The 20400-nt window shown below is 41.5% G+C and overlaps 1 protein-coding gene across 14 annotated transcripts in view; it reads left to right on the forward strand.

Annotated features, from left to right (window-relative positions):
- The window catches only part of PXK (PX domain containing serine/threonine kinase like), a 100287-nt gene that overhangs the window by 32830 nt on the left and 47057 nt on the right, over nucleotides 1-20400 (forward strand). For all 14 annotated transcript variants that reach the window (XM_030926883.1, XM_010360482.1, XM_030926904.1 and 11 more), the window contains exons 2-4: nucleotides 2648-2698; nucleotides 6179-6226; nucleotides 19809-19995. In XM_030926883.1, coding sequence (XP_030782743.1) covers nucleotides 2648-2698; nucleotides 6179-6226; nucleotides 19809-19995 — 286 coding nt within the window. The remainder of the gene's footprint in view (nucleotides 1-2647; nucleotides 2699-6178; nucleotides 6227-19808; nucleotides 19996-20400) is intronic.

Consider the following 20400-nt stretch of genomic DNA (forward strand, 5'->3'; position numbering starts at 1 on the left):
GAGTTTCACCATGTTGCACAGGTTGGTTGAACTCCTAAGCTCAAGCGATCCTTCCGCCTTGGCCTCCCGAAATGCTGGGATTATAGTCATGAGCTGCTGACTTGGCCCCATCTACATTTTAGAACAATTTTGCATGTATTTGGAAAAAAAAAATCTTTTAATAGGATTTGTTTTAAACATGTATATCAATTTAGGGATAAGTGAAATCTTTATTTCTATTAGTTTATTCAGAGCTTTGATTTCCGTTATCAGTGGTTTGTAGTTTTCGACATACAAGTACTATGCATGTTTTAGATTTCCCCCCAAGTATTTTTTTTTTGAGTAATTGTAAATGGTATTGTATTTCTAATTTATACCTGTATATTTTCATTTCTAGTACATAGTTACATTGATATTTGTATACTTGTATTCTGTAGCCTTGTTGAACTCAATTGATTAATTAATTAATGACAGGGTCTCTCTCTTTTGCCAAGGCTGGAGTGCGGGTGTCAACATGGCTCACTGCGTCCATGACCTTCCGGCTCAAGCATTCCCTCTGCCTCCTGAGTAGCTGGGACTACAGGCATGTGCCACCATGCCTAGCTAATTTTTTTATTTTTGTAGAGATGAGGTCTTGCTGTTTTGCCTGGGCTAGTCTTAAACTCCTGGACTCAAGCAGTCCCCCCGCCTCAGCCTGCTAAAGTGCTGGGATTACAGACATGAGCCACTGAGTCTGGCCTATGAATTTATTAATTGCAATTTTTTTGTAGATCCCTTGGGATTTTCTACATAGACTATCATGTTGTCTAAAAATAGGAACAGTTTTATTTCTTCCTTTTGATCTATATGCCTTTTATTTCTTTTCCTATTTTTATTACACTGGCTAGATCTTCCAGTAGTTTGTTGAGTAGGAGAACACACTGCCTTGCCTTGTTCCTGATCTTAGGGGAAAATATTGAGTCTTCTACCATTAAGTATGTAAGCTGTAGGTTTTTTGTAGAACCTTTTCATCAACTTAAGAAAGTGTCCTCTATTCCTATTTTTCTAAAAGTTTTTATCATGAAAGGATGTTGAGTTTTGTCAGATGCTTTTTCTGCGTCGTTTGATATGATCATGTGATTTTTCTTGATTAACCTGTTAATATGGCGGATTACATCGATCAGTTTCCAAATAGTGAACCAGCCTTGAGTCCCTAGAATAAGCCCCACTTGGTCATAGTATCTAATTCGTTTTATAAATTGCTGAATTCAATTTGCTAATATTTTGGTAAGGATTTTTGAGCGTAAGTTTGTGAATGGTATTGATCTGTAGTTCTTTTTTTTTTCTCTGTCTTTGGTTTTGGGATCTGGGTAATACTAACTTCATCAAGTGAATTGGGAAGTGTTCCTTCCTCTTCTGTGTTTTAGAAGAGTTTGTAAAGAATTGGTGTTGATTCTTCTTAAGACACTGAGTAGAATTCTCCAGTGAAACCATTGGGCCTTGATACATATTTGGGAGGAGTTTTTTAGTTATGAATTTAATTATAAATCGTTATAAAGATCAAATTATGTATTTCATATTGGGTGAGTTGTGGTATTTAGTGTTCCTGAGGAAGTGGTCCATTTCATCTAAGTTGTCAAATTTATATATGTAGAATCATTCATAGCACTCCCATATCCATTTGGTATCTGCACACTCTGTAGTGGCATCCTAATTGATTCTTGATATTAATAATACGTATCTTATCTTTTTTTGTCCATTTTGTCCATTTTTGTCCATTTTATTGGTCTCTTCAAATAATCAGCTTTTTATTTCTTGATTTTTCTCTATTTCTTTGTTTTCAATTTTATTGATTTCTGCTCTTTATTTTTTTTCTTCTGCTTGCTTTGAGTTTATTATGCTTTTCTTTTTCTAGGTTCTTGAGGTGGAGTTTAGGTTTTGATAGTTTTTCTCTTTCCTAATATAAGCATTTAGTGCTTAAATTTCCCTGTCAGTGCTACGTTAGCTGACATGTCCCACAAATTTTGATATGCTATATTTTCTTTCAGTTCAATGTATATATTTTTTAATTTCCCTTGAGATTTTGTCTTTAAAACATGGATTATTTAGAAGTGTGTTGTTGAGTTCCCAACTATTGTGGAGATTTTCCTGTTACCGATCTTACTGATTTCTAGTTTGTATGATTTGGGTTCTTTTAAATTTTTTGAGATTTATGGCTCAGGATATGATCTGTATTGGTCTATGATATGCATAATGACTTGGAAAGAATGTGTATTCTGCTATTATTGGATGGAGTGTTCTATAAATGCTTATTAAATCCTGTTGGGTGATGGTATTGTTAAGTTCTTCGATATCCTAGTTGGTGTTCTGTTCAGTTGTTCTATCAATTCCTGACAGAGGAGTATTGAAGTTTTCAACTATAATTTTGGATTTGTCTGTCACTTCTTTCAGTTTTATCAGTTTTTTGCCTCACATATTTTATAGCTCTGTTGTTTGGTGCATATACGTTTAGGATTGCTATGTCTTCCTGGTAGGTTACCCTTTTATTTTTATGTAATGTCCGTTTCTGTCTCTCTCTGGTAATTTTCCTTGCTCTGAAGTCTACTTTATCTGATTTTTTAAAACTTATTTTTGATTCCCTGATTTGGGGATTTTATAACTGAGGCTATTTTTCCCTTCTTTTTTTAAGGAATATATTATTCGAGTGCAAAGAGGAATTTCTGTGGAAAACAGCTGGCAGGTAAGCTTTTTTTTTTTTTTTTTTTTTTTTTTTTTGTCAATTAGGAAAATATCTAAATGTGACTTGGGGCATCTACAAATCTGGAAAAATCAGAACATGCATAAATATAAATCATGTTTCTTTTAGCTATAAACGTTTAGCTTTAAGACAAGTATGATAAGAGTCTTTCCTGTCCCCAGTTGTTTGGTTAAATTGTGTATGATTGATATTAGCATGGAGGGTATCTAGGAATTTGTTCCCCAGCTCAACCCAGAGCAAATAGTATATGTAAATTACTTGTTTTGTTTCTAGAAATTCACACCTTCTCCCCTGTAGCTATGGTTTGAGTTCAATCTACCAGGTAGAAAGTTGAGATTGAGTCCTGGCTATTGTACAGTTTTGGCCACTACATTTTATGGATCTCAGGTCCACTCATGGGCAGCTTCTTGGGGCCCCAGGCTCTGCTTTCTTCAGTGGTGGCCTCAGAGAGAAAAGAATTCCTGGACAGATCGAGAAGTCCTTCCCATACGAGTTGACTTACAGAGGGTGGCTGAATTCTGCATAGGGGCCCTTTCTTTCCTGTTTTAGTAATTATGATTACCACCTCCACCTCCCTGCAACCCTTCTTCTCTCCCAAAAATCTTACCTTTTCCTTCACAGCCCAGCTCAAACCTTAACCTTCTACCTTAAGTAGCCTCTTACACACATTTGTCCACACTGGTCTTTTCTTTGCCTGAAATTTCAAACTACTGTTTGTTTGAATAATTATTATATTTAACATCTATCTAGCCTGTATTAAGTGTGCAGCACTGGTTTAAGCACATTCATTCACTTAACCTTTTAAAAATGTGCTCTGTGGTAGTATTGTCCTCATTTTACATTTGTCTGAGGTCACAGTTAGATCATTGGCAGAACAGAGTTGGAATTTGCTCATTCTCTGTGGTTAATCACTTTATGATCATTTGCTTCTTGGCTTTTATCAGGGATGACCTTATATTTAACTTTTTGATGTATATTTGGCAAACAGGGCCAACAATAGTGTCCTACCAGAAAGATCAACCCTTAGTGCAGTTTTCTGGATCCATTGCATTAGAAACCCAGGGGTACTCAACAAAAATGTAGACTCTTGGGCCCCATCCTAGACCTACTGATCAAATTTTCAGTGGGTGGGGTTGTAAGGGCGGAGAGGTGTGATACCTTTCTTCACTCATGGTAAAGGTTGTGGCCAACACTTCTATAACAAAAGACAGATTAACAAGGGGGAAAACATAACAAATTTATTTAATAAAAGCTTTCTGGTTTTTTTTTTTTTTTTTGAGATGGAGTCTCTCTCTGTCGCCTTGTGGCATGATCTCAGCTCACTGCGAGCTCCACCTCCTGGGTTCACGCCATTCTCCTGCCTCAGCCTCCCGAGTAGCTGGGACTACAGGTGCCCACCACCACGCCCAGCTAATTTTTTTGTATTTTTAGTAGAGACGGGGTTTCACCGTGTTAGCCAGGATGGTCTCGATCTCCTGACCTCGTGATCTGCCCGCCTCGGCCTCCCAAAGTGTTGGGATTACAGGCGTGAGCCACCACTGCTGGCCAATCAAAGTTTTATGTGACACAGGAACTTCCAGAAATGAAGACCCAAAGACCCAGGGAAAACTGTCCATTTTTATGCTTGATTTGATGAAGACTGGATAGCCATGTAGAATGTGATTGAACAAACAATTTCTTTATGTTTTTATTTTTATTTCTATTTTTTTGAGATAGGGTTTTGTTCTCTTGCCCAGACTGGAGTGCAGTGGTGTGATCACAGCTCACTGCAGCCTAGATCTCCTGGGCTCAAGCGATCCTCCCACTTCAGCCTGCTGAGTAACTGGAACTACAGCCAGGTGCCACTACGCCCAACTAATGTTTTTGTAATTTTTTATAGAGATGGGGTTTGGCCATGTTGCCCAGGCTGGTCTTGAACTCCTGAGCTCAATGAATGCTCCTGCCTTAGCCTCCCAAAGTGCTGGGATTGTAGGCATGAGCCACCATGCCTGGCCTTGTCTGTTCTTCTTTTTTTTTATTTTTATTTTTATGGAAACGGGATCTTGCTATGTTGCCCAGACTGGTCTTTAACTCGTAGGCTCAAGGGATCCTCCTGCCTTGGCCTCCCAAAGTGCTGGGATTATAGGTATGAGCCATTGTGCCTGGCCCTGTCTGTTCTTCTTGGTCTGTCCGTGTAGGCTTCCTTCCTCCTGGGTATGGGGCAGGATCCCTTTAGAATAAGAGTCCTCAGGGGAGAAGGGAGAGAGCAATCTTTCTAAGTTTTATGGCTTACTTTGTGAGAGGTAGAGGAGCTAGGGACAGGAGGGCAGAAGACTACAAAGAAGAACTCATTTGTGAGCCCTTCTTTTTTTTTTTTTTTTTGAGACAGAGTCTCATTCTGTTGCCCAGGCTGGGATGCAGTGGAGTGATCTCTGCTCACTGCAATCTCTGCCTCCCAGGCCCGAGCGATTCTCCTGCCTCAGCCTCCTGAGTAGCTGAGACTATAGGTGCTCACCACCATGCCCAGCTGATTTTTGTATTTTTAGTAGAGACATGTTTTGCCATGTTGGCCAGGCTGGTCTCGAACTCCTGGACTCAGGTGATCCACCTGCCTTAGCCTCCCAAAGTGCTGAGATTACAGTCGCAAGTCACTGTGCCCAGTCCATTTCTGAGGCCTTCTAATCTCCTTTAGTTCAAAGTACTTAGCATGCCAAAGTACCATACTTTGGGATACCATTTTCTGAGCCCCAGTAGGGTTCTAGATGATATCCAGGTAATACTTTTCTGCACATTAACATTTGAAAATCACCAATAAAGATTAAAGTCAAACTATTTCAAACCAAAATTATTTTCTTGATGAGGGCCTGAAGAGCTAGTTGAATTTGACTATAGCCTAATCAATGGCATCAATACAACTGACAAAGAATGTGTAGACAGTGGAAGGTGGACTGTCTGTCAAGAGGGGGAACCCTGGGGAATCACCCTGGGCGAGGTGTGGCATCTCTGCCTGCAGTGCAGTCCAGTCTCCAGGATGGTTGGAGCTCATCTGGTGGAAGTTTGACCCAGGACAAAGGTGAAATGGCCTCAGAACTATCCATTTCCTCTTGCTTTGATTCCATGCTCAGTAAAACTTTTTTTTTTTTTTTTTTTTAAAGTCATTCATCTTTCTAGGCGCCTGGTTAATAAGAAAGACATGTGAAGGACTGTTTGCCCTGAAAACAAATATTCTCACTTATCTCTTGGCATCTTGTGAATTTGACAGGCATTAACCAGTTTCCCATGGCCCAGCCAATGCCTGGCACTGCTAAGTCTGTTTTCTAGCTTGTCGGGTTAAACAGTTAAGCACCAGGTATAAGCCCTACTACCCTTAGCACAAATGCCTGAGCTCTAGAGTGCCAATATTACTAATACTAATACATATTAAATAAAGAAATGAAAAGAGAGTCTTTCCTGAATCAAAACACTACTTCTTGTCTCTTACAGATTGTTAGAAGATACAGTGACTTTGATTTGCTTAACAACAGCTTACAGGTAAATGTTTTGACATTCTAATTACACACATTGATTACTTGGGGTGTCTAAAAAACTGATAAGAGTCCAGGCGCGGTGGCTCACGCTTATAATCCCAGCACTTGGGGAGGCCGAGGCGGATGGATCACCTGAGGTCAGGAGTTCAAGACCACCTGACCAACATGGAGAAACCCCATCTCTACTAAAAATACAAAATTGGCCGGGCGCGGTGGCTCAAGCCTGTAATCCCAGCACTTTGGGAGGCCGAGACGGGTGGATCACGAGGTCAGGAGATCGAGACCATCCTGGTTAACACGGTGAAACCCCGTCTCTACTAAAAAATACAAAAAACTAGCCGGGCGAGGTGGCGGGCGCCTGTAGTCCCAGCTACTCGGGAGGCTGAGGCAGGAGAATGGTGTAAACCCGGGAGGCGGGGCTTGCAGTGAGCTGAGAACCAGCCACTGCACTCCAGCCGGGGCGACAGAGCGAGACTCCGTCTCAAAAAAAAAAAAAAAATTAGCCAGGCATGGTGGCGCATGCCTGCAATCCCAGCTACTTGGGAGGCTGAGGCAGGAGAATCACTTGAACCTGGGAGGCAGAGGTTGTGGTGAGCCAAGATCACGCCATTGCACTCCAGCCTGGGCAATAAGAGTGAAACTCCGTCTCAAAAAAAAGCTGGTTGGAAATGGCAATATCAGAAACAAGAAATTAGCACATTTCCCTGTCAAAGAAAATAAATTCATACTTTACTCAGATGATGTGTGGCTCTAAAAATAAACTTTTGGGAATCAACATGTGATTTATAATTAATAGTCACCTTGCAGCCAAGTACTATTGTGCCAGACTGTATCCTTACCACAGTCATAGGAGGCTGATGTAATATCTCCTTTTAAAAGATGAGGAATGATTACGTGGATTGCTAGCGTTGTTCACTTAGGTGGAGCTGGGACTCTGACTCTTTTCATTGAACTAGGCTACATAGTCAGCTCTGCAGATCAACATGCAACAGTAACTGGGAGACTCAGCCTTTTTCCGTTTAACTTTTTCTCCTAAATATGTAGTTAGAAATCTCTTTGTTTTAAATATTCCTAACTTGAGGGCCATAATGGGAAGAAGCATGAGCTAGGTCTTCATCTAGAGACACATCCAGTGTTGTAATGGTTGAAGGGTCCAAGAGGGGCTTTAGCACCTTAGGAAGTCCTGCCAATAGCAGCCATGTCTTCATCTGGCAGGCTGGACTTCAAGTGCCTTGGATTACTGAAGACTGTCGTGCTCTTGTGTGTCATACCTCAGGTTTGATTGGTAACATAAAATGCTTTAACCCTGAGGAAGAGTACTTGGCTTATGACGTAAAGGACTCAGCCAGGAGGGAAAGGACTGCTCCCGTCATTGGTGAGCTAGCCATCATCGCTCATTGTGAATGACCTCTGATCTTGCCCACAAAAGTCAGGAGGACTGTGCACTAGGAGAAAGCACATAATACTTCTTTTCCTTCAGAAGGCCACGTTTTGTTGGTCAGACTTCAGAAAATAAGCATTTGGGCCAGACGTGGTGGCTCACTCCTGTAATCCCAGCACTTGGGGAGGCTAAGGCGGGTGGATCACCTGAGGTCAGGAGTTCGAGACCAGCCTGGCCAATATGGTGAAACCCCCATCTCTACTAAAAATACAAAAATTAGCTGGGTGCGGTAATGGGTGCCTGTAATCCCAGCTACTCAGGGAGCTGAGGCAGGAGAACTGCTTGAACCCGGGAAGGGGAGGTTGCAGTGAGCTGAGATTGCGCCATGTTGCACTGCATCCTGGGCTTTAGAGCGAGACTCTGTCTCAAAAAACAAACAAGGCCGGGCGCGGTGGCTCAAGCCTGTAATCCCAGCACTTTGGGAGGCCGAGACAGGCGGATCACGAGGTCAGGAGATCGAGACCATCCTGGCTAACACGGTGAAACCCTGTCTCTACTAAAAATACAAAAACTAGCCGGGCGAGGTGGCAGGCACCTGTAGTCCCAGCTACTCGGGAGGCTGAGGCAGGAGAATGGCGTAAACCCGGGAGGCGGAGCTTGCAGTGAGCTGAGATCCGGCCACTGCACTCCAGTCCGGGCGACAGAGCGAGACTCCGCCTCAAAAAAAAACAAAAACAAAAACAAAAACAAAAAAAGGAAATAAGCATTTGTAAAGCCCAAACTTTAACATTATTTATAATGCTGCTGAAAGCATGAATGCCTTATTTTCCTTTTGAAGGAAGTGGCCTGAGTATCTGTAGACATTTATGTAATTGCCATACTTGTCATGCATTTGACACATATTGTCTTTTTGTGTTTTAATTTTAGTATGACCCATTTGAGTCTTCAGATAGAATATTGGCAGAGATCAAATTTTCATCAATGGGTTTAATTGGTTTTATTTATGGATTTTAATAGGATCTTCTTTGCACTCAGACAAGAGCTGGGCCTATGATGACATTGTAGATAAGGCATCAATGTGCAGTTTATTCCAGCAGTGGATTTTCTCCTCAAGCTCTCCTATCCCCAATGCAGTGGCCCAAGTGACATTTCCGCAGTGGTGTAAGCATTTGGGAATTAACAGTGGGCCTACGAACTGTTTCTGTCTTTATTCTCAAGCGAACCTTTGCTTGTGCATAAAGGGGGAGTGATCTTTGTACAATGTCATTCAGCCGGGCTGAGTAAGAATTATGGGAGAAATATTTTTGAAATTGAAATTGCCTAGACTTAGCCTCTAAGAACAGAGGGTAGGGAGGAGAGTTTTATCTCTCATTTACTCATACTTTGGGGTGATAAAGTTTCTCCATGACTCTTCACTTATGGCCTTTTTAATATAGTGAATTTTATTTTTGCTTCAGTGTAATTTTACCTTTTAAAATAGGTACTTTCAATGTGCATCTTATTTCAAATGCAAATATCCCCATGTATTGATGTTGGCTTGTGTTGGGCAGAATATGGCCAGACATCATTTCAGTGGGAGGTTTTTCTGGATTCAAGTAAACAAACAGAAGAAAGCACACACAGCTTTTTGGCAATGCAATATTTTAAAACAATATCCAAAAACAGACCAAAAAGACTCTAAAACCTCAGAATAAAACTGTGACCATGATTTTCAGTGTCCAATTACCCTTTTGACAGATAAATGAGTTCCTGCTAAAGAAAGAGAAATATAATAGACATATGCAGAGTTGTCTGAGTCCAATAGGAACATGTCTAAGTGAAAAAAAGCATAATGCAAAATTATACATGCCATATAATATAATTACATGAAATGTTTGGAAAACAGGATTGCAAGTAAATATGCCAAAATGTTAATGGTGATCCCCAGGTGGCGGAATTATAGGTTATGTCATTTCCTGTTTTTTTGTTTGTTTGTTTGTTTTCTTTAATGTTCTGTACTTTCCAAGTTCTCCACAAACAAGCACATGTAGGCTATGTAAGCGGAAAAACAGAAAAAAGCTGCATTTTCTTTCTTTTTTTTTTTTTTTGAGACGGAGTCTCACTGTGTCACCCAGTCTGGAGTGCAGTGTCTCCACCTCCTGGGTTCACCTCATTCTCCTGCCTCAGCCTTCCAAGTAGCTGGGACAACAGGCGCCCACCACCATGCCCGGCTAATTTTTTGTATTTTTAGTAGAAACGGAGTTTCACAGTGTTAGCCAGGATGGTCTTGATCTCCTGACCTCGTGATCTGCCCGCCTCGGCCTCCCAAAGTGCTGGGATTACAGGCATGAGCCACCATGCCCAGCAAAAGCTGCATTTTCTAAACTTTTTTTTTTTTTTGAGACAGAGCCTCGCCCTGTCACCCAAACTGGAGGGCAGTGGTGTGATCTTGGCTCACTGCAATCTCTGCCTCTTGGGTTCGAGTGATTTCTCCTGACATAGACTCCCAAGTAGCTGAGATTACAGTCACCTGCCACCATGCCCAGCTAATTTTTGTATTTTTAGTAGAGACGGGGTTTCACTATGTTGGCCAGGCTGCCAGACTTTTTATAGTGAGCATATTTTGTGGAAACAATGAAGAAAAATCACCACCTTATTTTAAATGCAACGTCAAATTAGCAGCCCTCTAGGGAGACAGCATACAACCAAGAGAAAGAAGCAGGCTGTTGAAATGTTGGGAACTGGGCAGAGAGAAAGAACTCAGTCTCTGTTCCTTAGACTTGAGAAGGAACCCAGGCCCCTTCCAGCGTTGAGACCTTGAGTCCATCATTTCTTCTGTTGGGTTTCACTTTCGCCGCTGAAATAAAGGGGTTGAACTAGATGACTTCTGAGGTCTCTTATAGCACAAATGTTTGGTAATTAGAATTTTACTGCCCACTGTTGACCCTGGAGAGACTTTACTGTACTCCAGGGGACAGCAGGGTGTTGAGACAAATTGAGGATCTGTTGAAAGCTTAGAACTCCCTAGGATACTGACTGGAATATGGTTGAAGGCAATTTGCACATCATTAAGATCTGATGTTGGAAGTAAGGAGCAATGAGCAGATTGAGGTTGAAAGTTTTTCGCTGAGCGTGGTGGCTCACGCCTGTAATCCCAGCACTTTGGGAGGCCGAGGCGGGTGGATCACGAGGTCAGGAGATCGAGAGCATCCTGGCTAACATGGTGAAACCCCATCTCTACTAAAAATATAAAAAATTATTAGGATGTGGTGGCGGGCGCCTATAGTCCCAGCTACTTGGAAGGCTGAGGCAGGAGAATGGTGTGAACCCAGGAGGCGGAGTTTGCAGTAAACTGAGATCGCACACTGCACTCCAGCCTGGGTGACAGAGTGAGACTCTGTCTCAAAAAAAAAAAAAAAAAAAAGAAAGAAAGTTTTTCCTCCATATAAAAGCTAATTTTCTTGAAACTGTAATATAGTTTGTCATATAATTTTGGGCTCTAAATCCCAATTTGGGAATCATTTCCTGCTTTCCATTTTCTTTCTTTCTTCCTTTTTTTTTTTAAGACAGTGTCGGCCGGGCGTGGTGGCTCAAGCCTGTAATCCCAGCACTTTGGGAGGCCGCGACGGGCGGATCACGAGGTCAGGAGATCGAGACCATCCTGGTTAACACGGTGAAACCCCGTTTCTACTAAAAAACACAAAAAACTAGCCGGGCGAAGTGGTGGGCGCCTGTAGTCCCAGCTACTCGGGAGGCTGAGGCGGGAGAATGGCGTAAACCCAGGAGGCGGAGCTTGCAGTGAGCTGAGATCCGGCCACTGTACTCCAGCCCGGGCGACAGAGCGAGACTCCGTCTCAAAAAAAAAAAAAAAAAAAAAGGCAGTGTCACTCTGTTGCCCAAGCTGGAGTGCAGTGAGCCGAGGTCATGGTCACTGCAACCTCCGCCTCCCGGGTTCAAGCGATTCTCCTGCCTCAGCCTCCCAAATTGCTGGAATTATAGGCACCCACCATTGTGCCTGGCTAATTTTTTTGTATCTTCAGTAGAGATGGGGGTTTCATCATGTTGGCCAGGTTGGTCTCGAACTCCTGACCTCAGGTGATCCACCCACCTCGGCCTCCCAAAATACTGGGACTATAGTTGTGAGCCACGGCGCCTGGCCTCCCCTTTCCATTTTCACTCACAGTTGTGCATGGAACTCTGGGGACTCCTCTGCTGGCTGTCTTGTTCTCTTTTCCTTCTATAAGGAACTCAAGAAGGGAATCCATAGGGCATGTTAAAGAGGAAGGTAGTGAAAGTGAGATGATGAGGCATCCTGGCTTGAAGTCATCAGTGTGGAGGTGTCGAGGAAATCAGTGGCTTAGAGACTTTATTATTCCGTGTGTAGTATTTTTTTCCCTCCCTTCTAATTAGCCATTGGAGTTCTAAATTTTCTATTCTGTAGTTGGTAAACAGTGTAGAAATTCTAGGAGAAAGCTGAAAGAGAAAGTGTCTCTTGAGTAATCTTTTTTAAGAGACAGGGTTTTAAAATAACACACATGTTGCATAGTTTGAGTACCTTTAGGAATATTTTTTTGTGAGATCTTAAACTTAGGGCAGGAAAACCACCTCCGGTCTGTCTGACATAGCAGGAACATTATAATTGCAGCTGTTGGCAAAAGAGCTCTTTGTTTCACCTGACGGTTTAAAAGAACTGATGGGATGTTTGGGCAGAGCAATACATTTAAAAAGTGAAATGAAACTTGACAAAATAGATTGGTTGAAGCTTGGAAGCCACAAAGTTCAAAACAGATACTTTATGAAATTAATTCTTACATCCCCACAATGAAAGAAAAGGAGCCAGAATATTGGAATTTGAATCCAATGATGTCAGATGTGACTCCTTTCTGAGTGACGTGGATTCAGCTGGGGCTGCTGCTATGTGGTCGTGCAGGCAAATCTGTTGATACTGGGTAATGGAATTTTAAAAATTCTTGCTCCATATACAAATCAGTTTGATAAACAAAAGCAATTCTCTTTCTTTAATTGAAAAAATGTAGTAAATGAACACTGTAAACATTTCACAGTAGAGAAATTAAAATTAATGAACCAACCCACTTCTAGAAATGGTTATTGTTAAGCAGTTGGTGTGAGTCCTCCAGACATTTTTTTTTTTTTTTTGTGCCTGTGTAACCATATCCTGGGCTAAAACAGCAGGTTCTCAGATGACACTGTTTTGTTCAACATTGATTGTAATGTTGGTGAGAAAAAAATAAATCTATCCACGACGAAAGCCACTGTCTGAATGGAGTTTGCACGTTCTCTCCATGTCTACGTGGATTTTCTCTGGGTACTCCAGTTTCTTCCCACGTCCCAAAGACGTACAGGTTAGGTGAACCGGCATGTCTGCATAGTCCCCATGTGAGTGTGGGTGTGTGTGAGTGCACCCTGACATGGGATGGGCTCCAGCTACCTGAGACCCTAAACTGGAAACATAGTGTAAATAATTATCTTGTTAAGTTGGCAAAATCTCACCAATGCTAAGCATCATAATTGCCTTAAGTAATTTTCCATTTCTTCTGGATTCATTAATGAATTGCATTTTAATATTTACATAATTGCTTTAAGTAATGAATGTTAAGTGCAAAAATTCACCAAGTTAACAATAGCTACCCTGTAAAACAATAATTATTATCTTGTTTTTATTAATCTTTCTTAAATTATATATAGGTTATATTTATTTCAGTGTTTAATATTAGACATGTTTTAGGTCTTTGAAAGTTTGCTGATGTTTTTGTGACCAGAAATATGCTGTAGGAAGTTAATTCTTGTTTATATAAATTAGCCTGGCCGGGCGTGGTGGCTCATGCCTGTAATCCCAGCACTTTGGGAGGCTGAGGTCGGTGGATCACTTGAGATCAGGAGTTTGAGACCAGCCTGCCCAACATGGTGAAACCCCATCTCTACTAAAAATACAAAAATTAGCTGGACATGGTGGCGGGCACCTGTAATCCCAGTTACTCGGGAGGCTGAGGCAGGAGAATTGCTTGAACCCAGGAGGCGGATGTTGCAGTGAGCCGAGATTGTGCCATTGCACTCCAGTCCGGGTGACAAGAGCGAAACTCTGTCTCAAAAAATAAAATAAAATAAATAAAATTAATTAATTAGCCTATGGTAAAATTAGTCTTGTTATTCATTTTGCTTAAAGTCCCAGTCTGTAAGAAACTATAGACAACATTAAGTGATAGCTTACACACACATAAATGAGATGATATTCTGCAACTTCATGAAATAGTTTCAGGAAAGATACATCAGTTGTGTTTTAGGTAATATATTACCCTTTATTTATTTATTATTTATTTATTTATTTATTTATTTATTTATATTTTGGAGACAGAGTCCCACTCTATTACCCAGGCTGGAGTACGGTGGCACCATCATGGCTCACTGCAACCTCTGCCTCCTGGGTTCAAGCAATTCTTGTGCCTCAGCCTCCTGAGGATCTGCTGAAATTACAGTCGTGCACCACCATACCTGACTAGTTTTTGTATTTTTAGTAGAGATGGGGTTTTGCTATGTTGGTTAGGCTGGTATCTAACTCCTGACCCCAGGTAATCCACTTGCCTCGGCCTCCCAAAGTGCTGGGATTACAGGCATGAGCCACTGTGCCTGACCTACCCTTCCTTTAATTCTTTATGCCCTTGAACCAAAAAATAAAGTGATTGGCTTGGATGTGCAATAGCTAGGTGATGTACTTTCTTCATACGTATGCATTTTATTCAACTAAAGAAGAAACCGCTATTAGATAAAGCCTAACTGTATAAATGAGGCAATGACGTGAAATTTGATTATCTTATTTGGAAATGAATTATGCTGTGATAGAAAATTTACTCTGTGTATGCTCTGATATATTTTCATAATTATGTTTGAGAAATTGGCAATTTAGAATTATCCGCCAACCTTTTCATCTTGTCCAGTGTCAAGTTCAAGGTCTTCATTTGGCTGCATCAATGTTGTTTGAAAAATACAGAATGGAACAATCTCAGTTAGGTTTGCCCAATTTAATGGTTTACGTTATATCCTTTTCTGAATTCAAGATGCCCTTCTCTTTAGACCTTACCCTCAATCAATATGCCACTGAACTGCTCTAATATAAACACAAGTCTAGAATAGCACTACTCTTTGAAAGTGACTTTGCTCATTAAATTAAAATGCCAATCTCATGCTTTGCTTTTTATGTTTAAAAAATAAACTCACAGTCCCAGCTACTCGAGAGGCAGGCTGAGGTGGGAGGATTACTTGCAACCAGGAGTTCAAGTACATAGACCCTATCTCTCTCTAAAGAAAAAAATAGAAAAGAAAGAAAAGACTAAACATTTTAAATAATGTGGAAAATGATAGTAGATTGGGTACCTGTATTTACTTTTTCTCCCTCCCCAAACCAGTCTAGAATAACAGTGGATTGTTTATATACACAAACACACCCTTTCAAGGACAAACAGAACAGGAGAAGAAAAAACCACAATAAAGCACTTTAATCTGAAAATCCAGTGGGTGAGAGCTAACTGATTAAGCAGATGTAGGAAGGCAGAATTCAGAGATGGGAAGCAGGTAATGTCATTGGATCTCAATTTACATCACAGAACCCCTGGAAGGTTCCAGTACTGGCAGTACCAGGTGCTGCCCCCAGAGTGGGGTGAAGGTCAAGCAGTTGCAAGTCTGTTTAAGAAGCAGTCAGATCCCCAAATCTCCCATGTCCGTGAAAATTATTCCTGCCCTCCTCCCTCTAGCAAAAAAACATAAGTTTATTTTCTGGAGAGGGTCAAACAGTCTTTAGGCTGGGGAATGCAGGCATATTTGAAAACATGTAGATAATATACATGAAGACCCCACTCCCTCCCTAGCTTCCTTCTTTGTCTCAACTGCCAGAATTCTGGCAGTCAGGCTTCAGACTTTTCAGGCAGGAGATTAGAAGATTGTTTTAGGGGAATCTGTCCAGCCTAAGAGGAAAGAGCTAAAGGTTTGTCCAGTAAAACAGCTGTGTAGGGTCATCTGGTAAAATAAAGCCCACAGTAGATAAACCCCAGGGCACTCACCCAGAGGTTCCAGTCAACTTTTGATGCTCCACTATTGAATATGGGCTGATAACCAAGGGTCACCAGACTCCTACAGGACTCATTTTTGTTTCTTATTTAAATGTTTTCGTTGGATTTGGACTTCATTTTTCTTACTTTTTTTTTTTTTTTTTTTTTTTGCGACGGAGTTTCGCTCTTGTTGCCCAGGCTGGAGTGCAGTGGTGCAATCTTGGCTCACCGCAACCTCTGCCTCCCGGGTTCAAGTGATTCTCCTGCCTCAGCCTCCTGAGTAGCTGGGATTATAGGCATGCACCACCACGCTCAGCTAATTTTTTGTGTTTTTAGTAGAGACGGAGTTTCTCCATGTTGGTCAGGCTGGTCTCAAACTCCCGACCTCAGGTGATCCGCCTGCCTCGGCCTCCCAGAGTGCTGGGTTTACAGGCGTGAGCCACCACACCCTGCCAGACTTCATTTTTTTAAGGATTATGTAGACATAACTAGTCTGATCAGATATTAACTTATATATTTTGGTAGCTCTTTATTATTATTATTACTATTTGAGACAGAGTCTTGCTCCGTCACCCAGGCTGGAGTGCAGTGGTGCAATCTTGGCTCACTGCAGCCTCCACCTCCTGGGTTCAAGCGATTCTCCTGCCTCAGCCTCCTGAGTAGCTGGGATTACAGGCGCCCACCACCATACTTGCCTAATTTTTGTATGTTTAGTAGAGATGGAGTTTCACCATGTTGCCCAGGCTGGGTTTGAACTCCTGACCTCAGGTGATCCACCCACCTCAGCCTCCCATAGTGCTGGAGTTACAGGCGTGAGCCACTGCTCCAGGTAGCCCTTTATTTTTATACCTAAGAACTAGTTTACTTTTTCTCAATGTTCAATACTTAGCTTTGGTAAAAATTTGCCACGTTCTTCCTCATTTGTTTCTGAAGCGTTAGAGTTTCACCTGCTTGGTGTAAGTTACTCTTTCATTGTCTTCCTGTGGATATGTTTTGTAGGACTCTCTGCTTTTTCTAAATTTCACTGCTCACATCCCACAACATTATCTTCCCATAATTCTGGCAAAAAGGAGACCTGTGTTACTCTGAAGTGTGGCCCTTAATTCCCAGTTCCTGTTCCTCCCAGACTCCCACCAAGAAAGACTTTTAATACGAAAGTGAGCAAAACAAATAGGAAAAAAAAGGAACCATCAGGAAGCAGAAGGTATGCAGTGAGAAGAATGCTTTAGACACTTGAGAAAGATTAACTTTTGTCTTCTCAGAGAGATAAGAAATGGTATTACATTCAGGGTGCTATTAAGGAAGAAAAAGAATAGAAAAGAGTACATACAAATAAAAACTAACAGTAGACAACTATTTAGAAGGGCTGAAAGATAAAAGAAATGCTCTTTAAAAAAGAGAAAAGCGAAATACAAAAATTAGTTGGGCATGGTGGTGCACATCTGTAGTCCCAGCTACAGGTGTGCACCACCTGTAGAGGCTGAGGTGATAGGATTGCTTGAGCTCAGGAGGTCGAGGCTATAGTGAGTGGTGATCATGCCACTGCACTCCAGCCTGGGTGACAGGGTAAGAACCTGTCTCAAAAACAAAACAAAACAAAAAGAGCAGAAAATTAAAAAGATAAAATTACAGGAGCAGTCCAGGAAGTCCAACATTGAAAAAATAGGAGTTTCAGTAAAAGAAACCAGAAGGCATGGAGGGGAAGAAATAATGACCTAACAATACAATAAAATGCCAAAGAACTTAAGGAGATTAGTTTTTAGTTTGAAAGGACTGAGTGCTCAGCATGAGGGATGAAAACAGACACATGAAAGTCACAAACTGAGGTCATAGAGAAGATCCTGAAAGCTTCTGGGAAAATAGCAACAAAAAATGGATCAAGAATCATTATGATTAGCTGTGTGTGGTGGCATGCAGCTGTAGTCCCAGCTACTTGTGAAGCTGGGGTGACAGGATCTCTTGAGCTCAGGAATCCGAGGTGACAGTGGGCTGTGATCACGCCACCACACTCCAGCCTGGGTGCAAAGCAAGACCCTATCTCTTAAAAGAAAAAAAAAAGGCATCAATATACTTGAACCTTTAACAGCAGCACTATAAACTAGAAGACACCCGAATATTTATTTAAAATTCTGAAGAAAGGCTGGGCATGGTGGCTCACGCCTGTAATCCCAATACTTTGAGAGGCCGAGGCAGGCAGATCACCTGATGTCAGGAGTTTGAGACCAGCCTGGCCAATATGGTAAAACCCCATCTCGACTAAAAATACAAAAATTAGCCGGGTGCGGTGGCACATGCCTATAATCCCAGCTGCTTGGAGGCTGAGGCAGGAGAACCGCTTGAACCCAGGAGGCAGAGATTGCAGTGAGCTAAGATCGTGTCACTGCACTCCAGACTGGGCGACAGAGGGAGACTCCGTCTCAAAGTAAGTAAGTAAATAAATAAATAAATAAAAATAAAACTCTGAAGAAAATGTATTCTCAACTTAAAATTCCACATCAACACTAGTTATAAATTAAGTATAAGGGAAGGATAAAGACATCCTTATATATGCAAGGTTTCAAAAAAATGTATCTCTTGTTCTCCTTTTTAAAGCCAACAGAAGGCTTGGCGCGGTGGCTCACGCCTGTAATCCCAGCACTTTTGGGAGGCTGAGACAGGCGGATCACGAGGTCAGGAGATCGAGACCATCCTGACTAACACAGTGTGAAACCCCATCTCTACTAAAAATACAAAAAAATTAGCCGGGCGTTATGGTGGGCGCCTGTAGTCCCAGCTACTTGGGAGGCTGAGGCAGGAGAATGGCATGAACCCGGGAGGCAGAGTTTGCAGTGAGCCAAGATCGCGCCACTGCACTCCAGCCTGCATGATAGAGCGAGACTCCATCTCAAAAAAAAAAAAAAAAAAAAAAAAAAAAAAAGCCAACAGAGCATACACTCTACCAAAAACAAGGGAATTATGTACAAAAAAGGAAGGTAGGGGATGCAAAATGGGGTTTAGTACAACAAAGGCAAAAGCATCTCTAGGATGAGGATGAAAGGAGGTCCCGGGATGCCAGCTTTGCAGCAGTGTAGGGACCGCCAGTCCTGCTTGGAGCAGATTGTTGGACTCTGGAAGGTACTCTTCAAAAGATAAAACTGACGCATCTGTGTATCTGAGTGTGTTGAAAAAAGGCTTGAATGGAGACTTTCAAGTTGAATAGAAAACCAAAAAAAAAAAAAAAAAAAGACTACAAGCTGCTGTAAAGGAAAAGTAAGCATGGCTCTAGCTCAGTTGTGAATATTATGTACTTAAGGTAAACATGAATATTGTACCAAATAAAATTATAATGATGTCAGGAGGATTAGGGACAGGATGTGTGAGATGAGGTCAGGATTGTGAAAGAGAACTTAATCCTCATCTTCCATAATGGGAAATCTACAGATAATGCCTAAAAATGAAAAATCAAGCCATGACAGTATGAGCATTCCCCATTGTCAAAAGATCAGCTGAGAGACTCGAATGTGGCTGTCTTAGGGGAGCAGAGAATGGCTCTGTCACCTGGTAGCAGGAGTGAGGGGTGTCATGGGACTGCCAGTAATAATTTAAGAAAGTGAGTTACTCTTGAAATTATGTTTTTATATAACTTTAGCAAAAATAAAAGCACATTAAAAAGATAAAGTTTTAAAATTACTATGCTTGGCCAGGTGTGGTGGCTCATACCTATAATCCCAGCACTTTGGGAGGCCGAAGCTGGTGGATCACTTGAGGTCAAGAGTTTGAGATCAGCCTGGCCAACACAGTGAAACCCCATCTCTCCTAAAAATACAAAAATTATCTGGGCATGGTGTCGCATGCCTGTAGTCCCTGTATTCCCAGCTACTCAGGAGGCGGAGGCAGGAGAATCTCTTGAAGCCAGGAGGTGGAGGTTTCAGTGAGCCAAGACGGAACCACTGCACTCCAGCCTGGGCACCAGAGTGAAACTCCATCTCAAAAATAAAATAACTATGCTTAATATAGTATTTTATCAATTCTAAATGCAGTTTTTCACAATTTTTGTATCACTGAAATTAGGATGCATCTAAAATCTACATTGTCTTAGGTTTAATGAAATATGATAAGTCAAGATTTTTGTATTGATTCTTATTTGTGGATGACATGAGTGTAACTTTTTTTTTTTTTTTTTTAAGATTGCAGGCTTGAGTCTGCCTCTTCCTCCCAAAAAATTGATTGGTAACATGGATCGTGAATTCATAGCTGAGAGGCAGAAAGGTCTTCAGAACTATCTCAACGTGATCACCACAAATCATATCTTGTCTAATTGTGAGCTGGTTAAGAAGTTTTTAGATCCAAACAACTATTCCGCAAACTACACTGGTAAGCAAAGGAATCTGTGAGCTGTGGTCACATGGCTAAAGAGGCATTGTCCCTTGCTGGAGATAACATATGTGGGAGAAACGCTTTCTCAAAATGGGTATATGTATACATCTGTTATAGTGTATTATGAATTTACTAAGATTTTCTTGATTGTAGTTTACTGTAGATGTGTAAGAAGAAAATAATTTACTTCCAAAATGTTTGTAAAGTCTGCACAGAAAAATATGGAAGATAAATTATTGTATATGTGCTTATACTCTTGCCTTTGTTGTCTTCCCTGACAGAACAGAGAGTGAGTACTCACAATAGGCCAGACGCGATGGCTCACGCCTATAATCCCAGCACTTTGGGAGAACAAGGCAGGTGGATTGCCTGAGGTCAGGAGTTTGAGACCAGCCTGGCCAA

This window comes from Rhinopithecus roxellana, chromosome 1, assembly GCF_007565055.1.
Source record: "Rhinopithecus roxellana isolate Shanxi Qingling chromosome 1, ASM756505v1, whole genome shotgun sequence".
Lineage (NCBI taxonomy): Eukaryota > Metazoa > Chordata > Mammalia > Primates > Cercopithecidae > Rhinopithecus > Rhinopithecus roxellana.